Source organism: Crocodylus porosus, unplaced genomic scaffold (assembly GCF_001723895.1).
Source record: "Crocodylus porosus isolate Cpor-Errol unplaced genomic scaffold, CroPor_comp1, whole genome shotgun sequence".
Classification (NCBI taxonomy): domain Eukaryota; kingdom Metazoa; phylum Chordata; order Crocodylia; family Crocodylidae; genus Crocodylus; species Crocodylus porosus.
Window position 1 is genome coordinate 3773463 of NW_017728942.1, and position 23659 is coordinate 3797121.

General features: G+C 39.4%; 2 protein-coding genes and 1 long non-coding RNA gene across 3 annotated transcripts in view; 1 reads left to right on the forward strand and 2 right to left on the reverse strand.

The window, feature by feature from the left end:
- Nucleotides 1-23659, forward strand: part of RTFDC1 (replication termination factor 2 domain containing 1) — a 51937-nt gene that overhangs the window by 7208 nt on the left and 21070 nt on the right. Inside the window, exon 5 of the mRNA XM_019548169.1 lies at nucleotides 363-441. Coding sequence (XP_019403714.1) covers nucleotides 363-441 — 79 coding nt within the window. The remainder of the gene's footprint in view (nucleotides 1-362; nucleotides 442-23659) is intronic.
- LOC109318778 lies at nucleotides 3039-4393 on the reverse strand. Its single transcript, XR_002103319.1, has 2 exons — nucleotides 3343-4393; nucleotides 3039-3302 (listed from the first exon to the last, which is right to left on the reverse strand). It is a non-coding gene; the product is annotated as an uncharacterized LOC109318778 (long non-coding RNA).
- GCNT7 (glucosaminyl (N-acetyl) transferase family member 7) lies at nucleotides 13070-19338 on the reverse strand. The gene is made up of 4 exons (XM_019548168.1): nucleotides 19261-19338; nucleotides 16807-17816; nucleotides 14932-15027; nucleotides 13070-13592 (listed from the first exon to the last, which is right to left on the reverse strand). Exons 2-4 carry the CDS (start codon nucleotides 17771-17773, stop codon nucleotides 13366-13368), a joined length of 1290 nt encoding a protein of 429 aa, XP_019403713.1. The 5' UTR covers nucleotides 17774-17816; nucleotides 19261-19338; the 3' UTR covers nucleotides 13070-13365.

Here is a 23659-nt window from a genome sequence, read left to right on the forward strand (position 1 = left end):
ACCTTGCACTTGTCTGTGTTGAAACCCATCCTATTCTCGTCCGCCCACCCTTGTAACCTGTCTAGGTCTGATTGTAGCCTGATGCTTCCTTCTAGCGTGCCCACATCCCCCCACACCTTAGTGTCATCAGCAAATTTGAACAAGGTCTTTGAATATGGCTTGCTGGCCCACTGGGTGATAAAAAGTTCATGATCCGGCCCCACATTCAAAAAGGTTGGACACCCCTTTCTGAAGATCCCATTAAGCATCTCTGGGATGCTTAGTTTCAGTTGCTTGTGTTCAGACAGATAACTTATCGTACTTGTCAGCTGAGTTTCTTAGAATGGCAGTGTCAGTTACTTTAATTTTTATCTTTTTGAAAGGTTTTGTTTCTTGCGGAATTGTGGGTGCGTGTTCTCTGAACGTGCTCTTAAAGAAGTTAAAGCAGATGTTTGCCACAAGGTAAGTTTTGTTGTTTTAAAAATAAGAGGTGGGGGAATGTCGCTGTAATGCAGTGCTTGACTATAACTGTATGTGCTTTCTTCAGCACCAAATGGTACTTGCCCCTGGAAACCCATTCATGCCACTTCTCTGCTGGCCAAAAATAACTGAATGCCAGTTTAATAACCCCGTATCACTTCCTTTGGGGTTTTCCTGGGAAATGTTCTTATTCTAAGGCTGTTTTGGTTGGCAGTAGCTATTTTCTACAGTAAAATACTTTATTTGTTTTATTTGTTCTGGGTGCTTCGGTCTTTTTTTTTTCCCCTTAAACTGAAATTGAAAAGTTTTGCTTTGCTGAAGACTCACCTTTTACATTGAGCTATCTTCCAATGGATAAGCAAAATCAGACCTCTTCCGAAGTATAACATAAGAGGAAATAGTGGTGTTGTGCACCTTGTGGATTAGCCTTTGAGGGTGCATAGGCCTGATGTTTAATGACACGGTCTGAGCAACTGGTGATGTGACAGTTTTAATGCCTGAACTAGTTCCACTTACAGCAGAGGACTGATGAGGAAGGAAGTGGCTTACTTATTTTATTTTAAATGTATGTTTGAAAAGGGTAAAAGCACAAAACACACTGAGCAAGTGAGGGTCACAATGTCAAGGTCAGGAATTTTAGGAGCTGGAGACACTTTGTTTTTTAAGTTTTGTACATTTTAAGATTTTGCTTTGCGGTTATTTCATTTATTTGGTTTTTGGTTTTTAAGGCTTAGCTATTTGTCTAGTTAATGAGAATGTCAAGAGTTAGTTATGGAATTTAAAACACACAAATGCATGCGTCTCTAAGGTTAAAGAGAGACATCCCACACCAACAGGTTATGGAAAAATTGTCCATTATCAACTATCCTTTGCCATTCTCTGGTGCACATGATAAAATTGATTAAAATGTACAGATTTTTAAATAGTTGTGCTAGTGTGGCCCTATTTTGGGACAGTGTTACTTTTTTTTTTAAAGCAATGCTAGATTTATTGCTGAATATACTGACTTGGGTTTATTTAATAGAGCTGACTGGCACCTGAGGAAACTTGCTGTGAAATTGTCTGGAATAGTTTATTGTGTAATGAGATTCACTCCTGTTCATTTAGCTGAGATCAGTGATTCAAACGGTTCGTCTGTCCATGCCTTAGCATCATTAAAAATCTACTCAATATTTGATCACTGTAATTGTAAACTCCATAGGTGGTTAACCAATGATACTGGTAGATATTTGATACAGTGTATTGTGCCTAATAAGCTGTTGAAGTGTCTGGTCATTACATTCCTATTAGCTTTGTTGCCTCTTTCTTTCAGTTAAAGTTTTATGATAATAAAAATGACTAAAGGCAATAGTGTGGGAGGAAAGCTGGATTCTTTTTTTTTTAAAGCTTATGAGGTATCTAATAGTTGTGGCAGCAGGACCTCTGTCTGACCTGCCCTTTCCTGCTTGGATGGAAATGGGCTTAAAAGGTAGATTTCCCTTCCCCATAACTGGAAAAAAAGTTTTACTTATTTAAAAAACAACTATCTAGTAGGGTGTGTGAAATGGGCCGTATTTGATTCGGATTCAGCCCGAATCGGGGACAGTGATTCAATTTGTTGATTTGGATCACTGTCCTGATTCGATTTGGCTGAATCTGAAGATTCGATGCTGATTCGGAGAATCGGCGACTTGGCCCTAGACACAGCTTTAAATGTTTTTTCTACGTGCCTCAAGGTACCAGTGCGGCTTGTGAACACTGTGGTGCTGGGGCAGATGGAGTGTCTGTCCCACAGGAGCTTGGAGGCCCCCACCATGTGCTCGGCAGTGGACTCAGAAATGGACCAGAACTACTTCCAGTCCACTTCCGGGTCCCCCTGCCGAGTATGTGGGGGATTCCCCACACCCTCCCAGCTCGGCAGTCAGCTGTGGAGACCCTGAGTGCCCCCCCGACCCAGGAGGCACCAGTCACCGAGCTGGAGTGCAGGGGGAGGGTCCCCTGGGCGGTCACAGCGGACCCAGAAGTGGACCAGAAGTGCTTCTGGTCCAGTTCTGGGTCTGCTGCCAAGTCCACTGGGGACGCTCCATGTGCCCCACCATCTCAGCCTTGATGAGCTGCCTGGTACCTTGAGGTATGTACAAAGAAAACATTTAAAGCTGTGTCTGTCAGAATCATCGAATCCCTCCAAATCTCTCTGAATTGATTTGGACGGTTCCGATTCGGTTCGGAGAGACTTAAAGGGTCTCCTGATTTGATTCAGATTCAGCCGCCAACTTGAATTGATGACCAAAGCATCACACAGCCCTGCTGTCTAGGTCTCTGCCCTCCCACCCTGCACCTATGTCTCTTTCTTCCTTCATTAATGCTACATGGTTTCTGAATCCAAGATCCTGTTAATTTTTCCCTTCTCTCAAGTTTAAGGTGTTTTGTTTTGTTTTTTACCCCACATCTTTCTTTCCAGTGACATCTTGTGTATCTTTCCACTCTTTAATGCTCCTTTTCTTCTGCTCCCTTACCACGGTTCATTTCAGGACATTTTAACTCTAAGAAACCCTATTTTTTTTTACTTCATTCAATGCTGCCTTCTATATGTTTTCCTCTTTTCTTTATTTTATTGTATGTATCACTCCTCCTGAGTTCCGTTTTTGGGGTTGGGATTTTGTTCATGTTTTATATGAAGCAGTTCTACGAGCACTTGGGTGTGTGCAGCTTTGATTCCTTTTTGTAATCCTTAAATAAGCAAGCTGTGATCTAAGTGCGTTTTTCACAGCTGATATAGAACGTTGCAATAAGAAATCCTAGACTTGTGTTACCACAATGAATTTCAAGCTGTGGTCTACAGACTTGGCAAGTTTTCTGGTTTTCTTGTTTTGGTTGCTAATGGCAGTAAAAACATTTAAACACCTGTTGTTTTGACTTTTGCTCATGTCAAGTGCATGTTAAGAACTCCTAATTTTTGGGTTGAGGGTGGGAAGAAAGTAGTAAACCAGTCACTGTATTGAGGCATGGTCTGTGTAGAACCTGGATTATTAAAACATACATTTCCGCTTTTTCACCATAAGATATGCAGCTGTATTAAGTCTCAGAAGTAATTTATGAGCCTTTTTGTTAAGTCACTTCGCATCAAATAAGTTTTCTTATTTTTTTTAAAGGACAGATGGTCTTGAATGATCATCTCATCTTAGAGAAATAAGGCAGCCTTTCTGTCTCAAAGCTACATTGTCTAGTACATGAGTCTGAGGATGAAAGGAAACACTATGCTTATTGCATGCTATTGTGTGTACTGTTTTAATGTTTTAAAGGAAGAGATGGCTATCTTGTGTTTGTGTCCAAACATAGTTAAACATCCATGTAAATTCGCAACCAAATTCAAGCTCCAGAGAGCAGCTTTTTGTAAGAGTATTCTAGAAACAGGGAAACAAGTTTGCTAACTCCCCTCCTCCCTCCCCACTGATTTGTTCTTATGTGTGTTGAGACATTTATTTTCTTTTAGGGTGGTCCACTGATAGGTAGGGACCTATTGAAATCTCCATTGTGCTGTTTTTTGTGGGAAACTGATGGCGGGGGGAGGGTGGCAGGCCCTGAAAAACTTTTGGTGGACTCGCTGAAAAAAACCCAAGCTGTTGGAAGAGGAAACAGTGGGAATCCCTGAGAACCTGAAGCACTGGGGGAAGGGTGAGGAGGAAGAGGGCAAATAGGAGGCTCAGCCCCTGACATAGGCTCAGTCCAGGAGCCTGTCTGGGGCCAGCCAGGGAAGCAGGAGGGTTTTTGTGTGGCTTTTAAAGCTCCCACAGGCATGTTGCTACATGCATGCTGCCACCTGAGGAGGAGCACACTTGAACACTAAGAAATCCTCAGAGACATCCAAATACTTGTCAGCACTGGACTGTGTAAGACAGTATCCTGCTGGGACCATGCATGCAGACGGAGGCAGACTCTTCTGTACTGCCCCCAGTGTAACCCTTCCATTGTCTCTTCATTGGTAATGCTGTGTCCTGCTTGATTCCCAGTTTCATCCCCTTCTCTGTGCTCTTTCTCCCCACACTTCCTTCCCTCCCTCCTTCCATGATTATCTTCTCCTGTTCTGTAATTACATTCCTAAGGAATTTTTAAAGATTTTGAATTGTAATTACGCATCCAAAGAATGGTAATGAAGACCACAGCTGTCCTCTGGTGCAATAGAGCTAGAATTTCTTAGCAGGAGAGACCAGAACTTTCTCAGTACTGCCCTAGACTTCACAATAAACTTTCAGGACCTAGAAAACAGCACAGACTTTGCACCTTTTTGGACCTGCTGGAAACTTAAATTCTTTCACCCTGCCCTTGCTTAAGGGCATGAGTTAGGTGCTTATATGGTGTTTTTAATGTATATTAAAAAACCCACATGCTGGCTTCTGCTAAGGAAAACCTCCTGAAACAAGGCACTGTACTCGGCACAGATGACCTTTTGTAATTGCATAACTCTGACATGTGACATTGTTAATCATCTGCGGTACTGGGAGGCACTCAGATATTCCAGTGATGAACTCTGTATAAGAACCTACACAAAGAAAAGCTGCTGCCTACACTTTACTGCTATGTTCAGTGTTGTTATGACTGCAGTGGCGTATAGGAATTCTTAACAACTTCTCTCTTGGTTCAGCTTGAACAGATTCACTGCTAGTTTAAAATGGATCTGAAAAAAACTGATCAAAAACCTGACCCCCCTATCCTGTACTTTTTGTCATCTTTGTATAATCGCCATGTTTTAATTAAAATAAATGTTCATTATCAAGACAGTAATTTTTTTAACAAAACAAAAAATAGTGATATGAACCAGTACCCCTTGTTTCGTGAGATTCTTTTGATGTTTGTGCTTGTATCAAAATTATCAAAGTGTGTGATTTACATTTAATTGCCCTAACTGAACATTGGTGCAGTTGCCTTAATTTTATGGAGCGGGACAGTGCAAGAACTCCAAAGAAAATTATATAATAAAGCTGAGGAAGCAAAGATTAGGGCTTCAGAGTCTAGTTAGTATTTATTGTGTTTTTACTAAGGATTGAATTACCTGAAGTTTAGTTATGACTTTGTACACTACATTTCATAAATCATTCTTGGCTCTGAACTTTCAGGATCTTGAAAAAACATTGCCTAGTATTTTGATTTGCAAGAAGGTGTACGTGGGTTAATTCGTACACGGGCAACATTGCTTTATTGGAAAAAAAAAATTAACTGTAAACCCTGCTCTGTACATTGATCTGATAATTAGATACATCGTGCAGCATTTTCAGCTTTAATTTGGCTGTTTAGAAATATTTCAGTAAAGTTCTCATGAATTTTATTAACTACAGGAAGGGAACAGAGGTTTTCTAAATAGTCATGAGGGAACTGGTTTCTATGCCTTCCGGTAGTTAACAATTTGTTTATATTGCAAGCAATAATTAACTCTATTCCCCTAGTGCAGTATTTCTTCATGCAGTAGTGAGAAACTGAAATGCATGCAAGCTTATGAAGCAAAAAAGTCTACTGTTTTCTTGATGGAGTATATTCTATGATAAGTAGCTAATAATTAATAGTATTCCTTTCTGAACAGGCTGGCTGTTAGAACACAAAACTTTCCACAGTATTTCACTCTGTTTTTTGCAGATTGTCACAAGCACTTTGGTGAGCCCACATATGATAATAGTACTAACGGTTTGTTCTGCTAGCTGCTATGCTAAATATGTTAAAACATATTCTGTTGTCTTAAACCTAAGCATTTGCATGGATGTTTTTGAGGAGGGACTTGTGATGCTAGTGTTACCAGCTTGAACATGGGTCCTCTGATTACACCTGTTGCAGTGTTGGAGGGGGGTGTATGCCCAAAAGAAATGCAAGGGTAGTAAAGCATAGCCCATAGAACGTGCATTTGTTAGTTTTCCTATTTTGTGCATCTAGTCTCTCTTCCTTATTTAGTCAGGAGGCAACATGGTAGGTAAGACTTGTTTTAAATGGGGATTATAGTAATAGATCTTAAACTGTAGCCAGACCTCATGTACTCTGTTGTGCTGAGTACTTGATAGTTTCATTCACCTGTTTGTAGCCTAAGATCTGAGGAATAGTCAGTCCATTTCTAGGCCAGAATTTCCCATGTGCTATTTTAATGCAGTTGAGTGCTGACCTGCACAAAGTTGCAAGTACCTTGGAGTAATCTGGGAGCTGCTAGCTGACTTTACTCTTGGGTATACTCTGAGCAGTGTAGGTATATTGATCCACAGAGTGCACATCTTGAAGTTGTGTAGCCATTCTGTTCCCTACTAATCTGAAATCCACGATTGTTCATTCAGGTTAAATTGTTGTGTGCCTCTTTAAGTGTGAGCCTAGGGACCAACCTGTAGATGTTGCTAACTTATAAACATCAAGGGCTTCCCAACAATGTCTCTAGTGATAAAATTCATAACATCCATTATAAAGAGAAAGCATCCACATAGAGCAGTGGTGTTCAATCTTTTTTTCATTTGTGGACCCTTAAATATTGAATGGAGGTGTTAACCCATTTGAATAAGTGATTGATTATGATCAATCATTTGAATTGATCATAGTCATCTTTTGCAGATTCTTTAGACATAGTTTGCAGACCCCCAGAGGGCTGTAGGCCACAGGATGAAAACCAGTCACATGGAGAATATGATTAATCAGTAGCTCCAAACCTGCTATCCATGTTTGTTATGTTACGTTTCACATAACCCCTAGGAACATTCACAGAGCTGATCAGGTCTTGCTAGATCCTCAGATGTGCTTAAAAGGAAGAGGTAACCCCCACTCACCCACCTGGCTTTTCATTCTGTCTTTTCATTCCTCAGCCTTCTCCAAGTAAAAGCAACCACCTGTTACAAAATGAAGAAACTGTGATCCAACCCCAGAATTGCTGTATCCTGCCAAAATCCCAAATATACTCCTGAAAAATACTGTGCCAATCCAAAGATAAAGGAAAAAAACAGTGAAACGTGCCATTGCTCTTAAATACTAATGCTAGACACTGGCACCAAAGTACCCTTTCCCAGTTGCTGTGATTCTTGGGTAAATTGCAGTAGGAGCCAGGGTAAAGAAGAAAAGGAACTTTTGTGGTGGAAAAAAACCTGATACAGGAAAGTTGCACAGTGTTTCTGTAATCCTGTCCCCCTGCCCCCTCCTGTGAAGAAGGCAAAAGTCCCCATTGTTTTGAAACCCCAGGATTTCTATTAAAGTCAAGAATCATGGCGTGTGCACGCCTCTCAAGAAGGTGGTCCATTACATGATTTGAGAATTTTGGAACCAATTGTAACAGTTTTATTTTGCTACTAAGATGGGCAGAAACTATCGTCGCTGGTTTCTTTCAGTGAAGAAACTATGCTGCTTCCTAGCATAAGAGAGGTTTTTGGAAGTGGTTTAGACTTCAGACAGTAGTTGCTTTTAAAACTGCTCTTTGACTCTTCAGATCTCCATCTTACTCTTACTTAGCAGTCAAATTGTATGTTCTCTTAGAAAAGTGAAACCTGTGAGAGGGATAGATGAATACATGGGATGCAAGAAGTCAAACATAAGTCTGTAATGTTTAAAACATTGTTTATTGTCATCTAACATAAAACCTTTTTAATTGTTTGGCCGAAATATGACTATCCGGGAAGAATATTTTGGAAAATAGTTAAGAACTTATTTTTAGGGAATTTGGGAAGGAGATTTTGATGGATTAAGGCTTTAGGAAGGTCTTTTTTACAGAACCGTAGTCCACTGCATGGCCATTTTTTGTTTTTTAAATTGGCCCCCAAGTCATTTTTTAAACACGCATTCAGTCTTGATCATACAGCACAATATCTAAATTCTCTTGAAGATTAGATGGCAATGTAAATCACAATGTAACGCCTCCATTTCTGTCAACACGTTCTATTTACTTTGGTAGTATCCAGTGAACCAATCAGAACGTCATCTTGTTAGTCAGTGCTTAAGTAAATCATCTGTCCAGCATAGATAAGAACTTTTTTTACTATTTTTCTTTATTCTTTTGCCAGGATTTTTGACCAAAAACAAAGTGAATTTACACCAGCTGAATCTTTACAAGCTTTCATGAAGCTGTGCAGTTTCGCAGCAGCTGTACTTTTCACTGTTCCTATATAATAAGGTGGATTACTCCTTCTGAGGGTAGCGAGAAAAATGAGCAACAAATCTTAGAGGAGGAAATGGCTCTGAAAGTATAAACCAGTGGTTCTCAATTTTTGGATGCATAGCTCCTCTCCCTAACTTGTGTGAGTTGAATGGCGTGCAATTTCAAAAACTAATTTACATATTGCAGTGCTTGGCTCCTTGCATTGGAGCTGGGCAATGGAGGCAGTGATGGAGGATTGGCCAGGTAGGGACAAGCCTGAGCTTATCTCTCCACACCTCTCTTATCTTGCCATACCTAGAGGATGATAATCACTAGTAAAATATCTGTTTTAAGGCTTGAAGCTATTTTAATCTGTTTTTGGAAAATGATTAATTACCAAGTTAGGCAAGATTCTTTGGGTAGATGCGATTTCTCTTATTAGACCAACTGAATAGGTGGAAAAAAAAAAAGGGGGGTGGGTTTTGCAAGCTTCCAGTTGTAGTCACCCTTCTTTAGGCATAGGAAGTCTCTGCTGTTCTCAGACTCCCAGGAATGAAAGAAGCTGAAAGTGTGAGAGGATGTTGGTGAGACGGTAACGTAATGCCGAGTCGGCATTGTTCCGTCTAAACTAAGTTTTGCAACTGAGTCTTTAGGGGGGGTGTTTTTTTGTTTTTGTTGCCTTTTTTTATAGGAATGGACTCCTGTATTAATTGGACTCCAAACCATTAACTTTTTTGACTTTAACAATGATAGTGCTGACTTTTATTTCCTTTATAGACAGCCACTACAAAGAACGAATGGGAAAGTATAATATGAATATGGTAACTTGAGCCCCTGAACAATTATGGTACAACATTCTCTATGATCCTGAATAGGCTGTAGATGAGGAAGTGGCCGTGAGTTAGTTGTGGTAAGCCAGCCTTGAAGCAAGAGTTCATTTACAGTGTCATTAGCAATGCTATCAGATGATTAAGAGTCTAACTACTGAATTGAAAAAGGGGGTTTCCATAGGCCTTACAAAAAAGCAACTTGGGGGAGGGGGAGCAGAGAAGGATTTGTTGACTCAAAAAGATTATCTCCAATCACCAGGCAGGACTTTAGCCTCCCTGGGTGGAGGCCAGGAAAGCAGCCATGATGCAGTTGTGGCTGCATTGTTCAAGCGTTCCTTCAGGAGAAAAAACAGCCTGGAGAGGCCACAGGCTGTGAGATGCCTGTATACGGATAATATTCTGGGCCGAGACATACCACCAAGAGTTATCATATATTCATTGGAAAGCATGTAAGAATCAATATTGGGTGATGTATATGATCCATAATGATTTGGAACCTTCAGGTTTGTGGGGTTTTTTTCATTATTTGTTTTTCCCCAAAACCCTATTCTAGGTTCCGGTTTTATCCTTGCAAGGTACAACAGGCTCCCAAAATTTATCTTAAGCACCTCCTAAGCAGAGAGAAATTGAAGTATGATAAAAAAATTAAAAAGTAGGGTCATGTATGCCATCTTTTGTATTTCTTTAAAATTTTATTTGAAAAAGTCAGTTTTTGCAGACTTTAATACACAGTTGGCATAGTACCTTCACTACTGGACTTGTGCCATGTTTAACTTGGAAAAGCAGCTATTGTATATGTGCAACAACTTTTGTTTCCACAGCAACCCGACAAGCAGCATTCAACCCTAGAGTAAGTGCATCTACAGTACATTACACAGCATAGCGTTTCCTTATACAAGGGCACATTGACATTGCAGACTCTGAACTCTATTTAGTGAACAGTTTCAGAAGTCAGTAAACACGGACTGATACAACTGGTCTAACTGTCTTGGATGATCTGCTGGTTAAAATAACATGTTTACTGATATTCTGTAAATATATATAACATATACGTACACATATATTCTGTTAATGCTCTTCTAAACTCTCATAATAATAAATGGCTTGTTTTAAATTATTGTTGGGGAGAAAAAACAGTTAAAATACTGTTTGTTTTACTTTAACAGAGTTGTGGTAATTCAGAGTAAGGACTGAAACATTTTTCTTAAACTATCCTGTTGCCTCTGCATATTGATTGGGACCGGTATGCCTCTTCTTGCTGGTTTTTTTTTTTCCATATAACATTTTGTACTAAAACTCTTTAAAAGTAGGATCACCTTCAACTATGGGTTTTTAGGTTTGCCAGATTTTAACTTAAACCTTGATATTATTTTTTTTAACATGAGATATTTAATGTATACAGGAAAGCAAGAGATTGTAATAAAATATTCTTCTGTTTTAATCTGGGCCACATTCTGTGTCCCATTCTTGCATTAAATAGCATCTTATGAATAAAGATGTCAGAATCATGGTATTCACTTTTAACTAAGGCATCATGAGACCCTGAGAGTCGGTCAAATAACAACTAAAAGTGAGGGTTTTTTTTATAGAAATCATGTAGAGCAGGTAAACACGCCAATGTTTTTATAAACAATTAGGTGGCATTAAGGAAGAAGGTCCATGGCTAATTTTGCTATGACTAATACACATAAAATAATCCCTGGTTTCAATAGTAGCTTTCAGATGATCTCTTATGAGTACAGAGAGAAACCCTTTTCACATTTTTCCCCCTTATTTAAAACAATAAACAAATAAATAAATAAATAAAAGCATTTGCTTGTTTATCATGCAGCTCAAACCTGTCAGCAATAAAGAAAACTCAGGCTGTGGTATGGTTAAAAAGTTGCCTCCTGTTTTTTGATACCGTGGAGTTATGGGGGGACATGGGTTGAATTTCTAATTTTTTCATTAAATAGTGAAACAGATGTTCAGTGCTTAGGTTAGAACTCGTTTCAACTAAACTGTGCCATCTAGAAACTGTACACCAGTGTACAAAATGTTAATTGATTAGGTTTTGATAAACTTGTGGTTAAAATTCAGATGTGAGCTTTTTCCAGCTCCACCAGTGTCTCTGAAAGTTACTTAGCTTCTGTCTTCCCTTTGCCCCCAAAGAAATAAAAAGGAGGGGAGGGGGGCAGAATAATAATACTTTACAAGAATATTGAGGCTTCATTTGTAAATTGCTCTGAAACTTTTGAATAAAAATGTCTGTAGGAGTGAACCAAATATAGCAATGTGTATTTCATTAGGTCCCTTAGGAGTTCACTGAAAACAAATTTGCAAATGTATTTTGATTCACTAGAACAAGGTTCCAAAGCAATTTTTTAAAAAAGAAACACTGCTTACAGGGAGGCTGACAACTTGATTTTAAAAAAAAAAAAACCCATTAAAAATACAAGTTTATCCTAGCATTCGATCGTCAGCAGCTTAGCCTGAATTTGTGTGCATGTGTGTCTGTTGATGAGAGAACCTCCAAGCTTTGTGAGAGACAGAGAGAGAGAACAAAATGAGCCTCCAAATTGTGGTTGGGGTTTTTTTTTAATGTTTATATGTATATGAAGGAAGGGAGTAAGCTTGGGGGTTTTCATAGAAAGATAGACAAAAACATTTATTTTTAAAGCTTGGAGGTTTTCTCATCAACAACATAGTCTAAACAGAATTTTACAAAACAATAATCAAAGTAAAAAGAGTGGAGCGGAGGGTCTTTCCTATCTCTTGCTGGTGTTGGTTTATAAGAGCCTCTCAATCCAGGAAGAGTGGGGTAGGCCTGAGAACAATACCAAATACATTTCTGCCCCACACTCCTCCACTCCATTCAGCAGCACGCCATTGAAGTAAGGCCTCGTAGGAAAGGCTAAGAGAAAAAGTCCACTGTTCAGAACATGGGGAGTGGAGACCAACTCATGTCCACAACTGCGTTGAATCTGGTCTGCCTCTGTGCTCCGGTTTGTGCCGGGGGGAGTGGGGTGTCATTTTTCCAACCACAGGCAGTTTCTTTTGGTCCCCAGAGAGGTTTAAAGGTGGTGTCCATTTGCTGGATGCTGCTAGATCTTCTATAATGTTTGTAGTTTTATGCAGAGATGTCCAAGGGAAGCCGACTACCAGCATATACATTCATGCATCTGCTCTGCAAGATGAAAAATTGGGGCCACTTCCCCAGGTGTTTACCATACCTCCTGTTCTTACCTACATTTCCGTGTCCCTAAGAAAGGGTGCCCTTTTCACTCCAAATACAAATAGTGGGCATCCTTGTTACCGCTTCTGACAAGTATCCTTTAGTGAAAAGTGCATGTCTAAGTTTTCACCAGAAGAGTGCATGAGTGTTGTCTCATGCACTGCATGGTGATAGGCAGTGCAAGTGGTCATCAACAAAACAGTGACATTATCTACATACAAAGTGCTGGTAAATAAAAATTTAAAAAGTAAGCTGGAAAACTAATATTCTGCTATTATTTCATTGTTAATAATTTAGGTGTTACATGCAAGTCTAGTAAGCTTAAAAATATCTCAGTAATTTTTTTCAACTTGCATTGCCACTTTTACAATGTAGTGTAAACTGCTCCCTTTATTCAAAATAACTTGGTTTACTAGACTTAGACAGTCGACACCACTTTTAATTAAACTTTGAATAATTAATATTCTGTCTTTTTCTTCAGTCTGTTTTTTCTTTTTGCACGTGTCACTCTTCCATCCCTTCCAAAGCATCTGTTAACGTATTTGATAACCTTCTTTCTTAGATGCAGTCTTTTTTTTTTTTTTTTAAATGATGCTGATTGTTTTCTATTCAATAATCAAGGGTTTTTCAATTTAATTAGGAAGCTTCTTGCTGTTTTATTGCCAGAGGTTGTAGTAAGCGAACAACAGAATGGGTCTGTATGTTCTCTAACTCGGATGTACATGATGAAGTCTGTGTTTTAAAAATATCTCAGTAGTTTTTTGCCATTCTTTGTCCCCCAATTCAGATACTGGATGGATTCAGTTGTTCAGCTTCATGTTAAAATAATTTGTTTCCTGAAAACGCCAGTGTGCTTCTATTGGGACTTCAGCTTGCTGCAGTACTTTAAGCCTGTATCGCCTCTCCAGGCAGTCCATAACAAGGGGGTACTTTCCAGGCTCAAACTTGTTGGCAAATAAATGAGGTGATTCAATGATCCATTGTAAATCCCCCAGTCCATAAATACAAATATTTCTGATGTAATGTCCTGCAAAAATGAATAATGCATATTGAGAAGAGGGAATAATGGATTGGAGCTATTTGTTTTCAGGTACTTAGTGGGCTTGTCTGCACTGTTGGACAAGGCTAGGGAGCACCCTCATGAAAATTCACCCTGCCTGCTCTCTCTTGGTGACTGCTTCATGGTGAAAAAATATCATTGACCACTGCTAGAATGATGCTAGGCACACCTAATGCCTTTCATGAGCATAGCCAAGTGTGAGAGAATGGGAGTGGCTCTGGGCATGTGCCAGGAAGCGGCTATGTACAGTGTTCACAGTGTGAACAAATTAGTGGGTCTGTTCCTATGGCAACATTTTCTAGTGCTGTCCTGTACAGTGTAGACAGGGCAGTACTGACAAACGTGACAGATCCATCTGTGCGCAAGTACTTGAAACAGAGATAAAGACTAACACTGCTTTTTTTTGTAAACATGAGCGCTGCACTCTGAGAACAGATTTTAGGGGGAGAAATGTGCACGGACCTCACTGGGGCATGCTGCCTCATGTTGTGCACTTGGCCTGTTAGTGATGTGATCTCCTGTCTGCAGTGTGACCATTCATTTTTCTTGTTTTAGTCTGTGCCCAAGTTCTTCATGCTTCATTTATGGCAATTACAGATCTAATGAAAGTCAGTGCTTACATGCTCAACCAAGGTCAAACTGCCATTTAGACAGCACAGTGTTGCTATATTTTTGCTTATAATAATGGGCCAGATGTGTTAACTTCAGGAGCATATATGTGTTCTCTTGCTCCACATATGCATTTGTCAAAGAGATGTTGAGCAAACCCTGTTCTTTTTATTTGAAGGCTGGATCTGCTATGGTTAGTGTTCTGGATAAAGTCCATTTAATAAATGGGAATGGATGCAAGTAGGCAAAACCTGGTAAACATCAAGCTAGAGTTTCCAAACTTGAAAGCTTGGAATGTAAAATGTTAGGAAATCTGTCATTAATTTATAAAACTGGCTAATTTATAAAAGATCATCCTCACTGATGAATAAAAAAAATGCTTGCTTGTGTGTGTATATTAGTATGTATACATATATGCACATATTTATACACACCGATATTACACATGCACACACGTACACTCAAATAGTTTCTGCAGCATTCTGCCAAGTTGAAAGATATTTGGATTTGATATAGGAGAGTAATGTAGTAGGATAGCTTATCTATTTTATTTGTTACATTCACAATAAAATATGCATAACTCCTGAGGTGCATTTCATGGATAATTATGAAATGTATGTTGTATTCTACAAGAAAAGTTACAGCAAGTACATCAGTCTGAATGTAAAACTAGGTCCTCCTGGAATAATTGCATTACCTTTGCAGCCATTATGATTAACTCCTTCTTGATCTTTCCATTTAATAGCTCGTATATTTCCTTCCCAGGCTGCATTTGGTGTGGCACCTGGAGAATCTGGGGGGAGGAAAAATAATCGCGGCTGAAGAGGGCTTTTATTCTGTATACCCCTTGGGAATGACTTTTCATATCTCTGAAGATACCCTTATAAAGTATTGTCTTGTTAATTGTTTATTTACATGCATTTTGATAACTGGCAGCTTGAAATTAATATCTCTTGATTTTTCTTGATTTATTACTTTGTTAGAAGAAGAAATGTATACGTTACACCAAAAGAGGTGTAAACTAGGTGACTGCGGCATTGATGCCTACACAGTCAGATACGTGACAAATTGGCTAGATCGGGCTCGTTCAACATACAGCCCGCAGGCTGCCATGCAGCCCTCATAGTCATTTTCTTAGGTCCGAGGTACTGCAGCAGGAAACAAAAGTAAACACTGTACTTTCATTTTGGGGGAGGGGGAGTGATGTGATACCGCTTCCTGTGAGGTCTTTGAATATGGCTCGCCAGCCCACTGGGTGATAAGTTTATGATCCGGCCCCACATTCAAAAAGGTTGGACACCTCTGGGCTAGATGGTTGCACCCAAAGAGTGGTGGTGGATGGGTCGTTTTTGACCTGGAGGGACGTGGGCAGTGGAATCCCCCAGGGCTCGGTCCTGGGGCCTGTACTATTCAACATCTTTATCAGCGATCTGGATGTTGGTGTGGAAAGCGCGCTGTCCAAATTCGCTGACGACACCGAGATGTGGGGTGAGGTGGGCTTGCTGGAGGGGAGGGCAGAATACAGCTAGATCTAGACAGGTTACAGAGGTGGGAGGATGAGAATGGGATGGAATTCAACACAGACGAGTACTGCATGTGGGGAGCAGGAACCATGCAACACACCTATAGGCTGGGGAACACCCGTCTTGTCAAAACAGTGGCAGAAAGGGATCTTGGAGTCATTGTTGACTCCAAGATGAACATGCGCTACCAATGCAAGAAAATGGTCAGTAAGGCTAACCGCACCTTATCGTGCATCTACAGATGCATCACAGGCAGGTCCAGGGAGGTGATCCTTCCTCTCTATGCGGCGTTGGTTAGGCTGCAGTTGGAGTACTGCGTCCAGTTCTGGGTGCTGCACTTCAAGAGGGATGTGGCTAGCATTGAGAGGGTCCAGAGGAGGGCCACTCTCATGGTCAAGGGGCAGCAGGGCAGACCCTACAAAGAGAGGCTAAAGGGTCTGAACCTATTCAGGCTCCACAAGAGAAGGCTGAGAAGGGATCTGGTGGCGGTTTACAAACTCACCAAGAGGGACCAGTGGGAGTTGGGTGAGGCTCTGTTCCCCCGGGCACCGCTGGGGGTTACTAGGAATAACGGCCACAAATTGTTAGAGAGAAAGTTCAGGCTGAACATTAGGAGACATTACTTTACAGTTAGGGCTGCCAAGCTCTGGAATGGGCTCCCAAGGGAAGTGGTGCTCTCGCCTACCTTGGGGGTCTTCAAGAGGAGGCTGGACAGATACTTGGCTAGGGTGTTATGACCCCAGCACTCGTTCCTGCCCAGGGCAGGGGTTCGAACCTAATGATCTGTTTAGGTCCCTTCTGACCCTAAGCACTATGAAACTGTTGGGTATAGGGAGAAAACATTCTTAATAGCAGTATGTTTTGAAACCAGTGGCTAGTGGTCTACCCTACCCTTTGGAAGTAGACGATACATTTCTGGTTTCTGTCTCCAAACAACACGTAGGTCATAGCATCATATGAATAATGCAAGTTTAGGAAAATAACTTCTGTAGCTAGTTTAACAGCGTCAAACCAGAGGTTATTCATAGTATAAATAATGGTCATCTTACCAGTTAAACGATTCAGTGTGACCCAGTAGTGTTCATCTGGACTGTATGTGTCCCTTGACCATTCAAGCAAATCTTTTGCTCGTACATCAGTCAGTGTAAACTCTACAAACTCTCGAGTAAGTATGTAGTAAGCACTCCCAAAATATATGGTTAAATTATGAGGGGGATTATTTTTCACATTCTTAGTTGGATACACATAGGATGTTCCAGAATGGACGTATTCTTTGTAACTAACATGCGTCCTGTATTTTATATGAGGTGGTTGGATCACCCCAGGAGTTATATTTTTACCGTTCCATTTGCTTTTGATATATTGTATAATTTCTTTGTTTGTTTTGATAGGATAATCCTGGCCACACAGATTAATAACATAATTCCACTGACTGTTGAATTTAATCAGGTCCTTCATACAATTGATGTCTGCTTGTAGCCTTGAAAATCCTGCATAAACAACACTTTCTCTTTTTGATGAGAGAAATATGTTTTCAAAGCAGTTGACTATGGTTTGCACAGCAGCTTTGTAATCCTTGGATGTTTTTTCATCAATGTGAATGCAGTAAACATTTTGAGGCACATAAATGGCTCGTAGTAGTTTTACAAACATTTCTAACTCCTTGTGAATTGTGATGATGTAGGCCAAAGGGAAGTTTTTTTCTTCTTCAGACAGTGGTTTTGTTATGAAATGCAAATTCTTCAGGACAGCAGAGCAGTTGCATGGAGTCTGTATACAATAAAGCATTTCGGGTCGATGAATACTCTGACACAAATTCCCAATCTGAGGTGCTGCGCTTTTCCCCTCAAACAGAGCTGAACAAAGTTCATCTGGATAAATGCCACATTCTTCCGCATCTGGCTTTTCACTTGATTCTTTAGGAAATGTGTTCTTTACATAGATGAAAGTGAGGATAAAAATAGACACACCAAGGCATACTAAAAATCCTGATTTTGCTGCATCAAGCTGGTTCATTTTTGTTCTGCAGCCACTTTCTTTTGATCATAGTTTACTTATCTGAAAGGGAGAAGAGAAAGCAGGGTTGGGTTTTTTTTTTTTGGTTTTTTAATTGATTTAATCTGATTAAATGAAAGTGATGCATGCGCAGATGCCGAGATCCTTTTTGTAGTGCCAAATAGTAGTACTACAATTTCTCCCCAAAACAGGGAACGGAGAGGCAATGAAGTTTGCATAAGAAGAGTGGTACCTGTAATTCCTCGGTCCCTGTATACTCGCAGTTACCAATGACAAAGAATTGAGAAGAGCTGCTGTTTCTAGGGTTACCAGGTTTCCAGTTCCAAAAAAGAGGATACCTGTTGCACAGAGGAGGGGGAGGACCCAAAAGGGTCCTGGTTTTCCCAGACAGATGGTAACCCTAGCTATTTCGGACTCTTGCTTTCCAGTTATTAGTTATGTTATTTCTATATTTTAATTTATTATGTGGTTTTGGTCAAGAGACAAATAGCTGCTCACAACTATTTAACATCTGGGCATCTCTTCAATTCCTGTGTTGCTCCTTTAATTGGAGCAGGCAGTACATGCTGGTAATGTTTTGGCAACAGTAAAGCTGCACAGCTCTCTGACCAGCTATTTAGCAACAGCAAAGATGATAAAATAAATAGCAGTAGAAGACCAAATTCTGATCCACAAAGGTATATAGTTTTTTCCTTAACATTAAGTGACCCGGAGTTCTGGTTTGTTTGTTTACTCCACGATCTATATAGATCAGTTTTCTAATACCGAATCCTAACAGCCAAATAACTGCATTTTCTTGTTTTGAGAATCTTTGAATCCTTCCTGTAATACAGTAAATCACTGGTGTTATAGTAGTACATTTTAATGCTCGTAGAGCAAGCAGCTAGCTAATTCATTTTGGCTCTCCTGTCTGCTACAGCTGCTAATTGAAGCCTTTGTTTTTGAAGTATTTGGTGAAGTAGTACATAAACCTTCCTGAAGAATTAAAAAAAAAAAAAAAATCAGTCAAATTGACAATATGATGATTAGGACTCCTGAATGTTTTGCTTTGTGATTGTAGGAGTGTTTGAGGGGTTGGTTTCTTTGCTTTTCCCTGCTTTTATTCAAGCTAAATGCTTGTAGAAAAAAAATGTTGATATTTCACGTGCAACTTTATCATATTTTGTGTCTGTTAACCTCACTTAATATGGGTATATCTTAGCGTCTCGTAAGCTAAATTGGTACATTTGATAGTTGGATTTGTTGCTAAAGTGTTACGAGTCTTTGCTTTCGTTTAACTTAGTTTCGTTCAATAAAAGACACTCCTTCTACCCCTCCTCCCCCAGCTTCTAAAACAAAGGACGATAATGGAACTTAAGTAAAACAGGAACACAAGACTTTAAGTACTGAAATCTGAGAATTTGTGACGAGGCTAGATTTTTTTATAATGATTAAAACTTAAAATTTTAGGAGAGAAGACTTTCAATAAAGAATGTATTTAGCTTAGTCCTTACTGGTTTGCGCAGGATTTCGTACTGGAAGAATGCCTTTTTCCTCTTCTGCTTATTAATCCATTCTTTGGAAGATTTTGCTTCAATTTTGTATCCGTTTCCCTGTTGTGCTTGATCTGTACATATTCTTCAGTACACATCAAATGCATAGGCCAAAGAAAAAACATTAAGACATCCAGTCCCAGAAGAATATATATATTTGTTTAGTGGCTCATAAGGGATATGGCTTACTGCATAAACACACTTGTGCAAGCTTGGTTCTAAGTGAGCCCTTCGTTTGTTTAAGCTGAAAAATTCAGCACTCCCATCAGCATCAAATTTTTGATGTTGTGGAGAAAACAGTTAGAGAAGAATGCCTTTTGCAAGGCAGATGCAAGGTTTTTCAGAGGAATAATCAAATACGCCAGCACTGCTGCCGACGGACTAACAGAGCCAAGAAAAGATTAGCATAATGGACTTTATGTACCCGTAGTGGAGGTTAGTGGGAGGAGAGTTTGTTACAGTAGTGTAGCACTGACTTTGTCTTAGAGCCAGAAAACCTGCTTATAATGAATGAATAATTAAAGGTAGAATAGGGAAGTCACTCTAATTTAGTGAATAGGATGAGGATCTCTAGAGCACGTTTTGAGGTTCACCATGCTAAGCCTAAGCATTATATTGAAGGACAAGAAATATGCAGTTATTGGGTTTTCTGAAATATTTAAATAGCATGTAAATCATTGGTGAACTGTTACATTGTATTAGCGTCAGTTCTGACACAGGAAGTACAGTATCTCATTAAGGATAGATTTAAAAAATGGGAGTTACCAAGGAATTGGCTTATAATGTGTTACTTATATGTGATAGGTGAGAAGAAAAGATTCCTTCCCCAAAGTCAAAATATTTCTAGGGATTTTTTGAGCCTCTTAAGAGAACATGTAATAACTGCGGGGTGGGGAGAGAGAGAGAGAGAGAGAGAGAGAGACCAATTATTAACCCTTTCCCTTCCCACCCCATAAATCCTAAAAAACTGGCTTTCACTTGTTTCATAATGTTAATTATCTGGTTAAATTATTTGTACATTTTTGGGAAGTGCTCGTTTGAGGCTTATATAGCCTGTCTTACGGTATATAAGTTGGCGGATGTACAAAGATATGTGCTAAGTAGTATACAAAGTAAAAACATTCCCTAATCAACCATTTCAGATCTCACAAGACAGGATGCTATGACTATGACGAACTGGATTGGGGCAGGAGATAAGAGAAGTGTCTGCTGACAGTCTGTTAAATGGATTTTAATTGATAGCATTCACTTGAAGGAAGTGACAGCATTTTTTAAATGTTAGGGCTGAAACTAATAGTTTTCATCTTAATGTGATTTTTTTTTTCTTGTACCAGTTAATTACCTTTTTATAAAGATGTCTTAAATTCTCTTTAATTGGAGCATGTAATTGGCAAGTTGGGCATGACATTAGAAATCCCCTTCTTTCTTCTTCATGCTTAAGTGATCAGGGTTTGGGCATGGACCTACAAGAAGGTGATGCAATGCCAAGGCTATTGGGTGAAAACAGACCCTTCACAGATGATATTCTTACCATAGAGCTGAAATACCAGCCATAGTTTGGTCTGTGTTCCTTGCATGGAGTGTAGGTCTTTGGATCAATGTTGGCATATCATCAGCTGGCATATATCATGGCCAGTTCTTTGAAATGTAAAACATTTAAGTCTCTTTCTCCCTCCACTTGAAACTAAGCTGAACTCTCAAAGGATCAAGCCAATTTTCAGGGACTGAAGTATAGATTTAAATCCTGAGTTTCAGGCACTCAATTGTGACAGTGTTGATGAATGTTATATTTCCAGGATGTGCATGTAGCGATAGCCTTAATAATGGTAGAGGGGGAAAATTACTGGATTAGACAAACTCTTCAATTTTAGTTTGAGAAAGTAAGCTTAAAAGACAGGTGGGGCCCATAGTAGAATATTTATAGACACGTGCCAACATACTAGTAATTTCAGTCCATCAAGATCCTGTTGCATAAAATACATGCATGCAGTATATTTAATTTTTTTTTTAAAGCAAACTGAATAGTTTTTGTGATGAATTTTTACTTTTTTGGGTCCCTCTCGGTCCTCCAAATTCTGGGCTATGTCACTGCACACCTAAATTAGCTACTTCATGTGTTGTTTGGAGGGGTTTAATCCTTTTAAAGTTTAATTAAACATTTGGCTGTACTTCTGTAATTTCTTGAGTTGAATTGCTTTAGAAAATTGAATGTCTCTAATTTTAGTGTCATGAAAGGGTTAAGGAACACTGACACTTCCAGGACTCTTTTATATCTTATCTGCCTGATGAGCTGTTTTATAAATCGAGTAGTGATGTTATATAGGGGATAAGTCACTTTTGAAGTAAAAAGTAAAAGTTTAAGTTCTTCAAAATAAAGTAATAGAAGGAAATACCATTTCATATATATTCTTATAATTATTCCTAAATTACCTTGAAACTGCTTCTGTTACAACTTTATATATAGCCAATTAGGTAAGTAAATGACAATTTTGCCAGATTGGGCCTTTAAATTTAATATTTCCATAAAGTTCTTTTGACTTCAAAAGATGAATAGGGGATTAATATTGACTAGAAACATCAAACGGGTTTATGAGGGGTAATATTTCAGCTGCTTTCTCTAGTTATTTTCTTCCTTGCACAAAATGCTTGTACTTGTAGCAGTTTAGTGAAGATGTTATGGCAGTAGTGTTTTGGCAATAGATATAAAGCCCTGGGTTACAGAGTTAAAAGAAATTAAGCGATTAACAACAAATTGTAGCTTGCATTTACACAGACGAGGCTTTTTATATTATAAGAAAAAAAAAGCATTTAGCATTTTAACAATCTTTCTTCACACACGCATCTAATTCAAAGCTGTTTTTAGTCTAAATGTTATCTAAAAATAAAAGCCTCTAATTTTCAATAGTGAAATGCCTTGGTCAGAATCAAAGCATTTGTTTTAGAGCTTTTAAAGATGTTTTTAAAAGCATTTTCTATAAAAAATAAATTCTTAAAATTCAGCTTATTTAAACTCACCTTGCAGAAGAGGAGCCAGATGTTAGCAGCAGAATTTTATAAATGTATGAAGTCCCATTGCCCTTCAGGTGAAAATCAGATTAAGTTCTTCATTCTGTTGCTTATGTGGAGACCTCACATTGGATTAAATAGGTTAAATATTAACAGAATTTTTTTGTTAGGGTTTAGTTTAGCATTTCATAGTGCTTAATAGTTTATTCTGCAGTGGCCCCCAAGCACTCAGAACAGGCAGTCTCTTTTATGTAATGACAACAGAAAGCTTGATCTTCTCCAAATTTTTGTTGACTGTTCTGACACAGCCTTTAAAGGCAGTGAAACTAGTCTTTGAAATCTGTAGAGACTGCATTGCTGCTGCTTAAAGATAGTATTGCTATGACTGTAACCTCTAGTTGCTAACAGAGCAGAGTGAATGATGTGGAGGGGAAAAAAAACAAAACCCTTGCTTAACTCCTTAGCTGCTGAAACTTTCCAGAGTATGCAACCAAGTAAAAATAATGTAGGGATTTTTTTGGCTACCTTTTAGCTGCTTGGAGTTAAATAAATAAATGAAAGAGGTGGCACATCTTCCTTCCAGTCTGATGTGTATTTAAACAGTTTTTAAATAAGCAAAAAGATTATCCTTTTTTTAATGTCTAAAAGCAAACAGATTAACCTAGTAGGCTTGAGCAGCTTTGGTGTATGAAAAGTACCCTGCATGAGTCACAATTGATGTATTTGTGTGTCTGTGGCCTAAAATAGTATGTATGGTAGTTTCATAGCTGACTTTTTTTGTCACTTGGATTGAATTAAAGCCTGTTGTTCAGAAATAATAAGTACAGAGGAGGCCTGGAAGTATATTAAGTAGAAGTGCACTGATGCATCGGTCCATATCGTATCGGCACCAGTAAAAGGAAAATTGATGTTCTTGGCAATTAGATTTTTGTGGCTGATGTCACTGGTAATTTTGCTGATTTTTTTTAAATACTGTCTGCGTGTGCTCAGCTACAGCATGTATGCTGCCAGGAATGCAGCCTGGGAGCTTGGAGAGCAGCATCCAGCCAGAAAGACTGTTGTGGGGTGGGGAGGAAGGGATGTGGGGGGACAGATAGAGGCCACCATGGTGAGGGAGAGAGTGGGGGTGGGGCTGAGGCAGGCACTGCCCAGGAGGAGCGGAGCCATAGGCAGTTCATGCAGGAGGCACAGCAGGGTGGGGAGGGAGGTGGCACCCCACCACTGTGTGCACCCTTGGCGCAGGCACAGGGGGCACTTGCCCCCTGGATCTGTGCTCTGGGTGAGGGCAGGCTGTGCGCTCTTGGCTGCGGCTCAGTCCGAGCTGGTAAGTACCATGGGGGGACCCCTG